The sequence below is a fragment of the Clinocottus analis genome, unplaced genomic scaffold, assembly GCF_023055335.1.
Source record: "Clinocottus analis isolate CAN_PGR_092001 unplaced genomic scaffold, fCliAna1.0.p SCAF_20, whole genome shotgun sequence".
Taxonomy (NCBI): domain Eukaryota; kingdom Metazoa; phylum Chordata; class Actinopteri; order Perciformes; family Cottidae; genus Clinocottus; species Clinocottus analis.
In genome coordinates, this window is record NW_027175932.1 from 8,887,629 (window position 1) to 8,901,288 (window position 13,660).

General features: G+C 44.8%; 1 protein-coding gene across 4 annotated transcripts in view; it reads right to left on the reverse strand.

The window, feature by feature from the left end:
• The window catches only part of foxp2 (forkhead box P2), a 103,066-nt gene that overhangs the window by 54,298 nt on the left and 35,108 nt on the right, over window positions 1-13,660 (reverse strand). For 2 of the 4 annotated variants that reach the window (XM_068586350.1, XM_068586352.1), the window contains one exon: window positions 6,561-6,747. The exons of the other annotated variants lie outside the window; for them this stretch is intronic. In XM_068586350.1, coding sequence (XP_068442451.1) covers window positions 6,561-6,737 — 177 coding nt within the window. In that variant the 5' untranslated portion in view covers window positions 6,738-6,747. The remainder of the gene's footprint in view (window positions 1-6,560; window positions 6,748-13,660) is intronic. 4 annotated transcript variants of the gene reach the window in all.

Consider the following 13,660-nt stretch of genomic DNA (forward strand, 5'->3'; position numbering starts at 1 on the left):
GATTTTTAAGCTCTGTTAAATGGATAGCGGTGTCGTGGCCTATCAAATGACTATAAGCCACTTGCCTTTTTTGGAGGGTGGGGGTGAGGGAACCATTTACAGAAAAAAGCAGACAGCAATGCGTTACCTTGCATGCATCTGCAAGCAGCCCCCTCCGCACATGTTTTCTCTATCCCCCCCCTGTTAACTCCACATTAGAGGAAAACAGAGCCATTTACACGTGTATTTCCAGGCTGTGGGTGACAGTAACACTCCACCCCGCCATATTAACGACGCGCACTCTGTTTAAGCCAACAACAGGGGAGTGGCAACAAACAATGACAGAATGCCTGTTTTCGATTGCGAAGGCCAAGAAAGATGATGCGCCATTCACCGCCGAGGCAGCTGGCAAATACATTATTGTAGAGGGTATTGAGCTGGAGCAATCGCTCAGTCCACTCCGGGTATATGTGCAGGTGTGTGTGTGTGTGTTTGTACGAGTGTGTATGCATGCCTCCATATGTGTTTGTCTGAGTGGACTTATAGATCCAGTGCCATTTATTTCCCAGAGCTGGAGCGGGGCAGTTAGGGAGGCGTAAAAGGAAATGAGTTGTGAAGTGGCCATTGATCCTGGCCGGCACGAGGTTGGCTTGAGACTGCAGGACTATTGGCAACAGTGTGTGCTTCTGAATGGTTGCCTCTTATTTATACTGAGATGGTTAACCCTGACCGAGTTCATTTATCACAGGGCTAATGCGCTACACAGGAAAAAAGGAAAACCTCAGGCCAGATTGAATGATGTCAATTGTCTTCGATTGAATGTATTTGCTATTGAAATGTATACAAATGTTTATCTACTACACTATACATTGTATGCCATTGTGCGGGAAAAAAAGCAAACTTGCCACAGCACAAACACTGCACAAAAGGCATGCACACACACACACAGCACCTATGTTGTTTGGGTGTGTGTGTGTGTGTGTGTATTTTCTAAAAAAGGTGCCGACCTTCAGCTTGTAGACCACACGGCCTATTCCACAGCTCCCGACTGTTTGAGCATAAAATAGCCATAAGTATTTATGTCCGGCACATTTCCCTCCGTCTATCTCCCTCATCCTCTCTTCTCTCTTCCTCTATTGCCCGCTCTCTCTCGGTCCCTTTCTCCTCGTCTCTCTTTCAAGCCCTGTAGCTTGACATTTCGCCATGCTCTCGGGGGACTCCGGTGCGAAATGGAGTTACTGGGAGAGCGCCACTGTAAATTCCAGGAGGCCACATGTAACGTGTCTTAAACATAGATGGACAGCCCGGGTTTCGAGGAGCTGAAGAATGAGACGGAGGAGAAAAAAAAGGGAGTAAAGGGGAGACAGAGAGAGAGGTGAGGTGGAGGAAGGAGTGGCGTCTATACAGATAATAGAATAATACTGTGTTTTGTCTGGGGAAGGGTTGGCAAACAGTAGCTATGCTGTCATTCACACCCTATATCTTTAGTGTCATCGCAGAGGGGGGAACTCCAGGCCTATATATCACAGGCCTGTATGTACTACTCTGTAGGGACTGTCTGCCGATACACAGGCTGGAAATAAAAAGAAGGATGGCCTTCATTGTAAATAAGTCAGACACAAGGATTGCCAGGGACGAAGCTGTCTTTTCACTGAAAGGGGGGAAATAATTTTACAAAGACATACAGTACATGCTGCTTCCTAATGCTCCTCTAGCCTTTACAGAAAGCCCTTATCTTCACACAGATGATGACGGTTAACAAAAGGCCCCTTTATGAAATCGTTCATATTTCAGCGGAGGTCTGTCTCCTGTCCGGAGAGGTGATTGATGCATCAGGCCGAGGCCAGTGTCTTATTTACGCAGTTGAGTGGGGCAATCTCCGGCCTGAAAGATAAACCTAATGAGCTTCTTTGTGTAAGGGTGCAAATGAGAGACACCATCCTCCCTCCCTCCTTCCCCTCTCCATCCAAAAGGGACAGTCTGGGTGATTAGGCCTTTAAATTATGCTCAAGGGCAAAGCCCAGATTTGCATCTTAGGTGTGTGTGTGTGTGTGTGTGTGTGTGTGTGTGTGTGTGTGTTTGAGTGTGTGTCAAATATGTTATGGAGCGAGGAAGACAGAGAGGCAGGTAAAGGGCAGGGAGAGAGAGATGCTTGAGGTTAGCTTGTGAGAGGTGATAGGTGAACATTGGTGTCAGTATCTTCAGCCTTTAACAACACTGAACAACAAAGTCAGACTGTTAAAAGAGGGAGGTGACACAGACACACACACACACACACACACACACACACACACAAATAGACAGACAGACCGTCATTTTGTCCTTTGTCTGTGGGGTAACTTTCTCCCTAATGGCTTTCATTTTGGGGAGAATTTAATTTGCCCCTAAACCCTAAATATTACCCATCACTTGCTGTCATATTTCTCATCCCCTCCATTTCCTCCAGCTAAACAACTAGGAAGGCAGGTTAATTGCTGTCACTCTCAAGTTGGACCAGTGCCTAGCTCTCGTGTAGCGACAGGGAAGTAAGATGGCACCTCTGCGCACTTATTGTAATTTATGTCAAAATGCTGCAGTCATTTAAATGGGGGTGGATAGTTTACATTTTGCTGCATCATGTGCTTCCGGAAAACGCCGCAATGCATCCCTAACCAGTTTACCAACATGTCGGCCTGTGCAACAATCCCTTTGTAAAGTACATGTTTGTGCAAAAGCAAAGAAGTTGCAAAGAAATCAAACGTACGATTTGGGATCAAAAGATTGTAATTCTGCAAGGCGTTTTCTCATCATGTCTTTGTTTAATGAGTCTGGATGAGGAGCAGCTTGTTTGACAGACGGTGGTCCCCACAGCTATCTAAGGGGTCTTTGGTTAAAACCAAACCCCTGACCGGGCCACGACTGATAAGCCGGAGCCTCCATCTTGCTCTGAATATCAATACACTGACTCTGTACAGTAGTGAGCCCATTTAGAGGGGGCAGTGGTCCCGACGTTCGGCTCATCAATCCCACTGATAACCCCGGCAGGATTAAGTCTACAGACCACTGTAATCAACTAACAGCCTCATTATGGGACATTATGGTATAGATCCAAAGATCAATGCATTGCTCCCGTGTACATACATAGCAGCATATGATATTAAAACATAAAACTACTAGATACCACGGCCAGTGATAAATTGACGGGTAATGTGAGCTCAGCACAATTTTCTTCTTCTTTTTTTTTTTTTGCGCTTGGTTTTTTTTTTTCTTTCATAGTGATCATTTTAGCATAGTAATTAGGGCTGAGCAACATTCATCATTTGCTCTGATACATATCTGCAGCTGGCAAATTGCAATCAGATACAGTTGGTATCTAATCTGTGATCTCAAATCAAATTAGGTCTATTTAGACAACCTTGGGAATGGGGTGATGAAACCCTGGCAGAAATTAGGGGCTGGAAATTCAATTGTGACACAACGGTTATCATTCAGATACATGGATAACGGAGTGTGTGGCTTCCACGTGGCGCACGGTGACCTGTCGAAACCATATTTCAGATCTGCAATGAAATCAAATAAATTTGCTTTATTTGATTGGAGGAAGAAAAAAAAGTAAAGTATCAATATTTGAATATGGAAAGATTGCTCCTGTGACTTAAGTCGTGATCTGTGTCCCATGGCCGAATCGGAGGCGACGAGACCTTAAGATGCTGCTTTTCTAATTATAGCTGCAGGTGGTATTTTGGAGCTGCTAGGTAATGGCAGAACCCACAGGGACGGTGGAGAATTCATCAGTGCTTATTATTAATCATCCCCCCAGCAGCGTGATGAGAGACTGGAGCTTTTATACCCACTGGACCACTCAATGTCATTCCAAATACGGATGGAAAATTACACCCAACAGCTTCCCTTCAAAATGGACTCAGAGAGGACATGGACTGGAATTTTTTAGCTGCAAACAGGTGAGAAAAAAAAAGAAAGGAGAAAAAAAAAAAGTGCAAGGATGGATGGACGCATGAATATATGACGACAGAAAAAGCATGCTTCATACACACACTTGTTCACACCTGCCAGCATCCCCATCGTCAGATGAGCACACTAACAACTGCAAAATAGCACAGCTCTGTGCGGACAAATGCATAAAATAACTCCATATTTTGTCGGACTGCGCTCGCCCTCTCTCTCTCTCTCTCTCTCTCTCCAAAGAGATGCAGTGTGAGCACGCCACAGGAAGTGTGTGTGAAGTTAACAGCACAGGGCCCCTGTTTTAAAAAGCCTCCAGAGACCTGTTAGCTGGACTGCTCATTTCAATGTGTCTGTCTCTAGGTTGGGCTGGCCCCTTTACAAGGCTCACACTGTCATACAACTGCCCCCCAACCCCACCCAGCTCTTAGCCGTATACGTCCATCTCAGACTTAACTAGACACTTTATGCTGACGTCGCTTTTCTCTCTGGATTTTTATTTCTTTTTTTTTTTTTTAACGGCACAGCTTTGTTGAGTTAACATTTACATACACACATTCACTCACACTTTTCTCTGCTTAAGTCAATACCACCAATCGTAGTCGTGTTAGCTCATATTAGAGCTCTAAACGCGTCGATGCAGGCAATTTCTTTATTAAAAAAAAATAGTTGCACTTTTTTGTGTCACAGCATTTAAATTGCAAGAAAATTGTTGAATATAATCTTGAAATAATGCAAACAATTATTTTTAGAGAACAATTTAATTCGACTTTCCAGTGCAATGTGACGCTTTCAAGTGCAGTCCTCTGGTACAACAGTTGAACACCGTCTTGTTATCCTGCTCTCCATCTCTTCCTATCCCACCCTCTCTATCTGCAGAGCGTATCAACTCAGATAGAAAGCAGTCCTCTGCCCAACACCTTCAAATGTAAAAGAGTGATGACAGGGAGAGGGAGAGATTGACCCCAATCAGGTGAGTGTGTACAGGAAGAATGAGTGGAGATAAATGGGGGTACCAAGGCCACAGTACCGTGATGCCGGCTGCAGCCACCAGCAGGACCGCTGGGGTTGCGCTGTGGATGGAGGATGGGTGTTGAGTTGGAATGGGGGCGAGAGGGCGGGGGGGGGGAGGAGGAGGTTGGAAGAGGTGGCGAGTCGGGGGTTGCCTGCGGGACATGCTTCGTTTTGCTACACCAAATACCTCCTCCTCTGCACACATGCAGATGCGGAAACACGCCGTTGTCTGTTATATTGCCCCGACCACACTGACCACAGGCGTTCAGCTGCCTCCAAATTTACACACACGCACACACACACACACACACGAACGAATACATGCTCGCATGAAAATCCCCATCAAACGAAAAGGACAAGCGCGCATCATTACAGACCCGCGGCGTTGTCCCCCATCCACCCCAAAGCATGGCCCTCTGACCTCGTCTCCCACTGCTCTTTTGGGCGAACTGTCAAAGCCATCATTCACCGTGAAAAGACACGTGAGACACTTGACTCCTCTACTCTGCTGGCGACTGACTTTCACAAGTCCTGCCCCCCCCCACCCCTTCCTCTCCTCCACCACCACCACGACCAACTCTAACACCCCCCTGCAGTTCATTCACCCTCAACTCGCTCCGATGGAGAAGAATAGAGCCGGGGAAATAAAACACGGATATAAAACAAAAAGAGATTGAAAACGGAGCGTCGCGTATTTGACGTTCGGTATCTGTGCCTCCGACACAAGAAAGTGAAATAGCATGAATATCCAACAGAAGAGAATAATACGAGCGAGTCAGTCAGAGAATTAATAATCTCAGTGAGGTTTAAAAACAAATCAAAATGACTTTCTAGTTACGGGAACTGCATGCAAATAGGTCTTTTTAAAAAGTGTCCCGGTCAAAGGTTTCTCTGCCGCTAGTGGGTCTGTGGTTAGAGCGTGTCTCTGTGTGTGTGTGTGTGTGTGTGTGTGTGTGTGTGTGTGTGTGTGTGTGTGTGTGCGCCTCCAACTAGTGCCGAGTTAGGAGGCCCTCTGGTGGATACAGCACTGCCATGACACACACACACGCACAGACACACTACCCAAACGGGTCCGTACGACGCTCCAATGCACACATTCTTTCCCTTTCTCTGTCTATCTCCTTCTTTTTCTCAGCGACACACACGTGTGTGCGCACACACACACACGCGCACACACACACTTTAACTCTAACATGGCCTCATGTTGCTGCAACATGCTGTCGATAAAAAAGACTGGAAATGCCAATTCAAAAATATACAAGTAAAAACAGTCACAAAACATTGTCACCCCTCCACAGGCAAAAGCTTCAGGCAGAACATGCTGACAGCACAACAAACCAGCGGGAAAATTTACCAACAACACAAACAGACGATTAAGTAAACAATGTTGTTTTTTCTTCCCCCCCTTGTACTAAAAAAACACACGAAAAAACACAACAAATATATGTAATTGTGCCTTGTGTCTATGTAGAAAACCCCAGCGCTGCCTGAGCAGCGAGCAGAGCAGAGCAGAGTGGGAGAGCGAGGGGCAAACAGAGTGAGAGAGAGAGAGAGAGAGCGAGAGAGAGAGAGAGAGAGAGAGGGAGAGAGCGGCAGAGACGAGACGGGGGAGAAACACAACTTACCTGCTGTTGTTGCAGATGCAGCAGCTCGACTGTGCTTACTTCGCTGCTCGTGTCACCAGCGCTTGATCTCCCATCTCTACTGCCAGCCTCTAATTGGCTGCTGCTTAGGGTGCTCATTCCATTTTGACTCATTGAACTGTTGCTTATTGTCTCTGTGGCCGACTCCTGCATCATCATGATTTAAAACCTAGAAGTGATTAAGAGGCACCGGTTAGGGCTCTTCTAGTTACAATTCCCCCCTTTTTCCCTCCTTTTTTTTTTTTTTTTACGCTTCCATTATCAAGCCCTCAGTCCCCCACTGCAAATTAAAGCATTTAAAGAAGAGGGAGGGGGGAAAAGAGAAGAAGAGAGAGAGAGAGAGAGAGGGGGGGGGGGGGGGGGGGGTTGCAGGAGGAGCAATTATGCATTCATTGTGTAAATGAAGCAATACAAAGAGATGCACGTCCTGGTGCTATTTAAAATGGGAGGGGTAATGTGGCAAATGTTCTTTATCCATTTAATTTGGGTATACATCTAAGCATCTGGATTTTACCCCCCCCCCCCCCCCCCCCCAAAAAAAAGTTGGATTATTTTTGTCATCATTATTTATAATAAAAATGCATTTGTATGAAATGAAGATAGACATATGCCTGCGCCATGATGCGATTTACAAATGTATGCTTAATTCTTAATATCTCCCTCACACTGTAAGACAGCCAGGCTGCACAGACAGACAAACAGAAGCACGGGCACTCCTAAAATATTTGACGTCTCGGGGCTGTCCGATTTTTAGTGTGTCGCGTCTGAATGAGTTGCCTAATGACGCAAAGCTAATCATGCAAAATTAAAATTTGGTGGCGGGGAGGAGGAGGAGGAGGAGGAGGAGGAGGAGGCACCGAATCACATGGTGCAGGGCTGGTGATGAACACTATAATGGGTTTGTCATCTGTGCTGTGGCTAAATAAAATCACAGGTTTCAATAGAGGCATGATGCTCCTGTGTCAGTCATTGGGATGATTCCTTTATCCAGTCTTCTTTAATCAAACCATATATATTCATTTATTTAGTGATAGATATTTAAAAAAAAAAAATCATTTCTCAACAGGACACAATTAAGCCGAGCTGCAATCAAAGTTTATAGCGGCAGATCTAAAATACAACTATTTTTTTAATAAATATAAGTTATGGAATTAATTCTTTCGCCATCTAATAGATATGTAAAACGGGTGTAAGAGAGAGGAAAAACAGGGGGAAGAAAAGGAAAAAAATCTATCACGAATATCACTAATGATTGTGCTAAAAACAGCATAAATTATGCATATTACCTCCTCTCTCTCCAGTAATAAATGTTTTATCATTTTCTCCTGCATTTAATGTTCTGTACCTTCACTGGGGCAGAGAGGAGCCCCAACATCAGTCGACAATAAATAAATGACACTCAGACCCGACAAAAGGAAACTCCCACAATCATGGAATCCTCCTCTGTTTGGAAAATAATTACTTATTATATTTTATATTGATATTTGAGACAATTCATATGTTAAAGAAGATACAAAAAAAAAACCTGGAAGAACTTTCACTACCTTGTGGAGGAAGTTTTGTGCAACCCTATGCCAGCTAATCCACATCCACGCAACAAAAGAGGGGCGAATGGTGATTATGGTTGTGTGTGTGTGTGTGTGTGTGTGTGTGTGTGTGTGTGTGTGTGTGTGTGTGTGTGTGTGTTTGTGCATGCATGTGAGCATTTCTGCCCAGCCCACAAGGGTACCATGTGTATTCTTTGGCCAGTAAATACCATTTTTTAATAGAAGTGTGTACATGTCCTTCCCTGTGTCTACAAGTGTGTGTGTGTGTGTGTGTGTGTGTGTGTGTGTGTGTTTGACGAGGGGCAGATACAGGACAGGCCTTAAAGGATGTCCACAGCCAGGATAAACAGGATCCAGGCAGGGAGAACAAACAGGACTGAGCTGTTACACAGAGCAGGGCGACAGCTGCCCGGGACACAAGTAAATAGGGAAGAGGCCAGGACAAGGCGTGCTTGTGAACAAACAGGCCCCTGTTAAACACCGCAGCGCTCACTACTGATGGAGGGAGAGAAAAAAGACAGAGGGACAGAGAGAGAGAGAGGCTGGGGGGTGACGGAGAGAGACAGATGAAAAGAATGAGAGTGAAAGAGAGAGAAAAGGAGAGTGGGTGGGAGGGAGGAAGGTGGTGGTGGTGGAGGTGGTGGTGGTGGTGGGGGGGGGGGGGGGGGGAGACTGGCACAATGTGACAACCAATCCGGTGATGAATCTCAGCATAAGAAACTCAAGGCTGCAGCCGAGATCAGCCGGCTAATAAGTATTCAAATTAGGCATAAATTTTACATGCCCAATGTTTAAAATATTCAGAGAAAGACTGTCTGATTGCCTTTACTACAATTTTATGAACATTCTAATGGAGCCTGGATATCTCTTTTTTTTCCCGCTTTCTTTCTCGGAACAGCGATGGATGCGCAGAAAACTTGCAGATGTACGAGACAAGGAAATGCGGATTTTTAATAACCTCTGAATGCGATGCAAACCGCGACGAAAATCCAGGGAAAATTGCGAATTGAATGTGCTTTTAATGCACTTGATTATTAAAATATGAATATGATGAAAAGAAAAAATGGATAAAAAAAAATTAGACCTCACAGCTTGAGGACTAAAAAAAAAAAAAAGAAGAAAGAAAAAAAAAAAACCCGGAGACATAATTTGAATTTAATACACAAACAATAACAGCCCAAACACGCGGCTTAATCTCGGTGCCATAATCTTCTCGCCCTCCTCCAAAATAAAATGGTGGCAATATGTCTAACAGCAACATAATGATAATGCAGATATATGCAAAGTATATTCGCAGAGATCAGATGGTGCTTTAACCTTAATGACAGCGGTGAGATAAATTAATTAGCCATCTAAAGGCGGCATTCAAATCTGCCAATTAGAATGTCAATTAGAAACACAGCCAGGCTGCAATGATGAGCGGGCGAGCGAGCTGCGGATCCGACTGTGGGGGTGATGGACCTGTCACAGATAGACAGACACACACACACACACACACACACACACACACACACACACAATACTCAAGAGAGACAGATAGTGACAATACTCGGCACCTGAGGGTGTGACTGTATGCATGTGTGTATCTATATATATGTGTGTGTGTGTGTGTGTGTGTGCCTATACTACAGGTCCACGATGCCCTGTGCCCTCTCCCTGAGGGATACCAGCTCTGACCCCGAATCAGCCCGTCCTAAACCAACTGGGTCGGAAGAAGCCACGCCCCCCGCTCCCTCCCCCCGGCTACAATATCGACTGGGGGGCCCTCTCTCACCGTTCTGCGGGGCGGCTACGATGCTGCACGAGCGAGGCTGCCGGCTTGCCCGCACGTGCGTTTGACATCCCATAAATTGCCGGTGTCCTGCGTTTCAACACACCCACTATTTGATGCCATTTCCTCAAGCCATAATCTTCCAATGAGGGAGAACCTACACACCACTTATTATCGAGAGAGGGGAAAAGAGAGGAAGCCTGTCATTGCCCTGGTAATACGCCGGTGATTCTGTAGATGTATGGCAACGGGCGGGAAGATGATAGTGATACTGAGTGTTTAGGTTGTGGGCTGGTGGAGAGATAGTGCGAGACGGAGATAACTCGTCTGCGCTCGCTAAATTTACTGTCGTCAAAGATCGCTCGTGGCTCCAACTTTTCTATTAAAAGGTGGAGGCACAATAGAAAGAAAGGCATTTTCCAGATGAAGGAAAGATAGACGCAGACAGGCACTCCATTTGCAAAGCTCCAGACCAACTCCAGCTTTTTGTCTCATTCCTTGTGCAACCACGGCCTCGCTTGCTATTCCTCTTCAGCTCGAGCAAATATTTACTCTCCAAATCTTGCACTTCACAAATCTGTCTCCTCCATCAGGTACGGAATCTGAGAAACTGTCCTGACGACGCATTTGGCCCAAAGATCTTCCGAGAAGTGACACAGCAAAGGTGTAAGGAGAATTCAGCCTTTCGTTGCCTCAAACACTTACTCTCTTTCTCTCTCTCCTTCACACACACACACACACACACACACACACACACACACACACACACACACACACACACACACACACCAACACACACACACCTATCATTAAAGGGAAAAGAAGCAGCCCTCCATCTTTGTTTGCGAGCTCTAAAAGCCCTTAATGTAGCCTCATTACCTGCCCTGTCTCCCGCTCTATCATGTGCAGTAAACACACACTATGACACTGGCCATCCATCTCCTGGGAATACACAGCTGTCTGCTGTGCTCCAACACTGTCTGGGGAACACTGGGGAATTTTACACACACACACACACACACACAAACCAAGACAGACTCACACACACGTTACATTGTTAACACACAGCAGACTTTGACACTGCTTTTCTTTAAGAGTCTCTGGACTATCCATTCTCAGCGTGAAGATGTTCTCCACTCTGTCTCGATCTAGAACGCCGATCCATTCCCTCATTTGATATGCATGAGTTGCAAAAAAAAAAAAAAAAGAAGATATATTGCAAAGAAAGGGGGAAGAGAGTGACCTGTGAATCTGTGATCCCAGACGTCCGTTCATTATCAGCTTGCATTTCAGGTGGCTGGCTGGAATTCTTGTGGTTAGTGTGAGATCAAAATAAAAAATATATAAAATAATAGAAATTACATTTCACAGGCTGCTGACTCCTCACAGCTCTCTGATCAAGTCGAGATATGGTTACCATTTTAAATAATCACAGATTTTGTGCTTGAGTGAAATTAATTCATCATTGCCATAAGTTACTATGCATACAAAATAAAGAACTGGGCAAGGGCAAGGGCTCACATATCCAATACTTCAGATTGCTTAATAAATCAAAATGCCACATATGTGCTGACAAAAAAAAAGAAAAAAAAAAAGGTGCTTAAAAGCACTGCATTTCAAAAATGATGAATGTAATCCGAGACCAAATAATGGAGAGCAAAGAAGTTTAAAATAACTTAATCAAAAACTGCTTGACATGGCACACACGTTTGCCTTGAAAGAACCGTTGATTATGATCATATGTTTGTTTGTACTGTGTGTGTACTGTAATTTTTCTGGTTGCAAGTTGTCACAGCAAAGGGAGACCACATGCAGTTTATTACAGCCTTCAGCTTCCAGCAGGGAGTTTAGAGTCGGAGGTGGAAAAAAAAAAACAAAAAAAAACGACCACTTGGAGAGCTACGTTCGACAAAACCCAGTCCCGCGGATTAAGTAAGGCAAGCCAGGCTGCCGTGCCTTAGAATTAAAAGCTTCCTTTTTGGCACTAAAAGGCCGCCATAAAAGAGCATTAATGACTACTTCTTATAAACCTGTGTATGGTAATGGTTTCTGCTCTCAGATAGAGGAATTTCAAAAGTGTTTCAACGGTGAATGAAGATTGCTTCGGAGAAGAAAAAAAAAAAAAACGGGGGCTGAAGAAATCATATTTACAAAATCAGGAGTGGGGCCAAATGAAAAGAGATGAATATGAATAATGGACTTTTCGGGATTAACATTATTCAAAGCAACAGAATCAAATGTGGTTATCTCCTGTCCAATGAGCCCTACATTGAGAAAACCGCAGTCATATTTCAATTCTTCATTTGAGCTGACAATAAATCGTAGTTCTGTGATAGGAGACATTCAGTCAAGAATGTTCAGAACTTAATTCTCTTCTATTTACAATAAGGAGATGAGACAGAATAAGATAAAAGACAGACCATTTGCCACAGTGTGTGAGTGCTCCTGAATGGAGTGGGAGTGTGTGTCAGAGTCAGTGTTTGTGGAGTACAGAAAAGGAACAAAAAAATGACAAAGAGAACCAGAGGAAAGGGTGTAAAGTGCATGTTCAATTGTACAGTCTGCACAATGTCTTCTTAGAATCAAATGCAAGAGGCACTCATGAATAGTGTGCATGATATGATGTTAATACAAATACATTTTTATGTGAATACAACCAGCTTTGGAATATAACAAAACAGTTGTTGTACACGGGCTCTCCAACTATTCATAAAAAATAAAAAAATTGTAAAAGCGAAAAATGTTAAATTTAAATCAACAAGGAACCACTGTGTAATAAAAAGGTGAAACGTATTTTAAGATGAACTATAACAATTTACAGTTTATTTCCTTTGCTCGACAAAGAAACACATCCACACGCCTTCAACATATTACTGCGGCGCAGCACGCCCCTCGCAGGAGAGGAAAAGAGGAGGAGAGAAAGTGGGTTTTCTCCCCTGCTTTTAGACTCGTCCCATATCAGCTGCACGATACACATCCGGCGCCTCGTGCTGCTGAAGCAGGAGGCAGCCCCACCGCTGTGGCTCAGCGAGACAGTGACGCAAGCCGATCAGTCGGCTCTCATTTGCATATTTGCCAATTCCATTAATTAACTCGGCCCACCTAATCAGGGCTAATTGACCTATAAAGAGGGGAGGCCTCATTGTCTCGTCCAATCATCTTTACCAAGAGCAGAGGAGGCGCGCCCGCTGAATGCTGGGTACTTCCAAGCGAAACTGTATTTATAGACCTCGTGGCGTGGAAGTGTTGCACTCAGAAAAAGACGGGGTTTTTTTTTTTTTTTTATTCCCCACCTGAACGAAAGCGATATCGGGACCGAGCCGCGTCGCCGTGGAGCGCGAGAGTTGGAGAACGACACGAGAGAGGGGGGTGGGGGGGAGGATATGGACAAATTCTTGACAGTGGTCTCGTGCGTCGTCGAGAGGGAAGAGGAGAGGAATCGGAGGAGCTAATCACAGTTGGATGGCCCGAGTCTCCGGTCCTCTCCACAGCGCGGCACATCCAGCAGACAGGCGCAGGGAGCGAGCGGCGGCCGGCCGGCGCGGCTACAGAGACATAGCTCATTGTGACGTTTCCAGTTATTTCTGCTTGATTAGGGCCATTATGTCTCCAACTCTGATTTATGTTGTCATTCCCCCTCAGCAGTCCTGCATCGATAGATCTTAATGAATTGGTAAATAAGGGTGAAGATTGCAGTTGACAACACCGCAACATTCCTCATTCATACCAGACAAGATTTATGTAAGCAATTAGGCGCATAACAG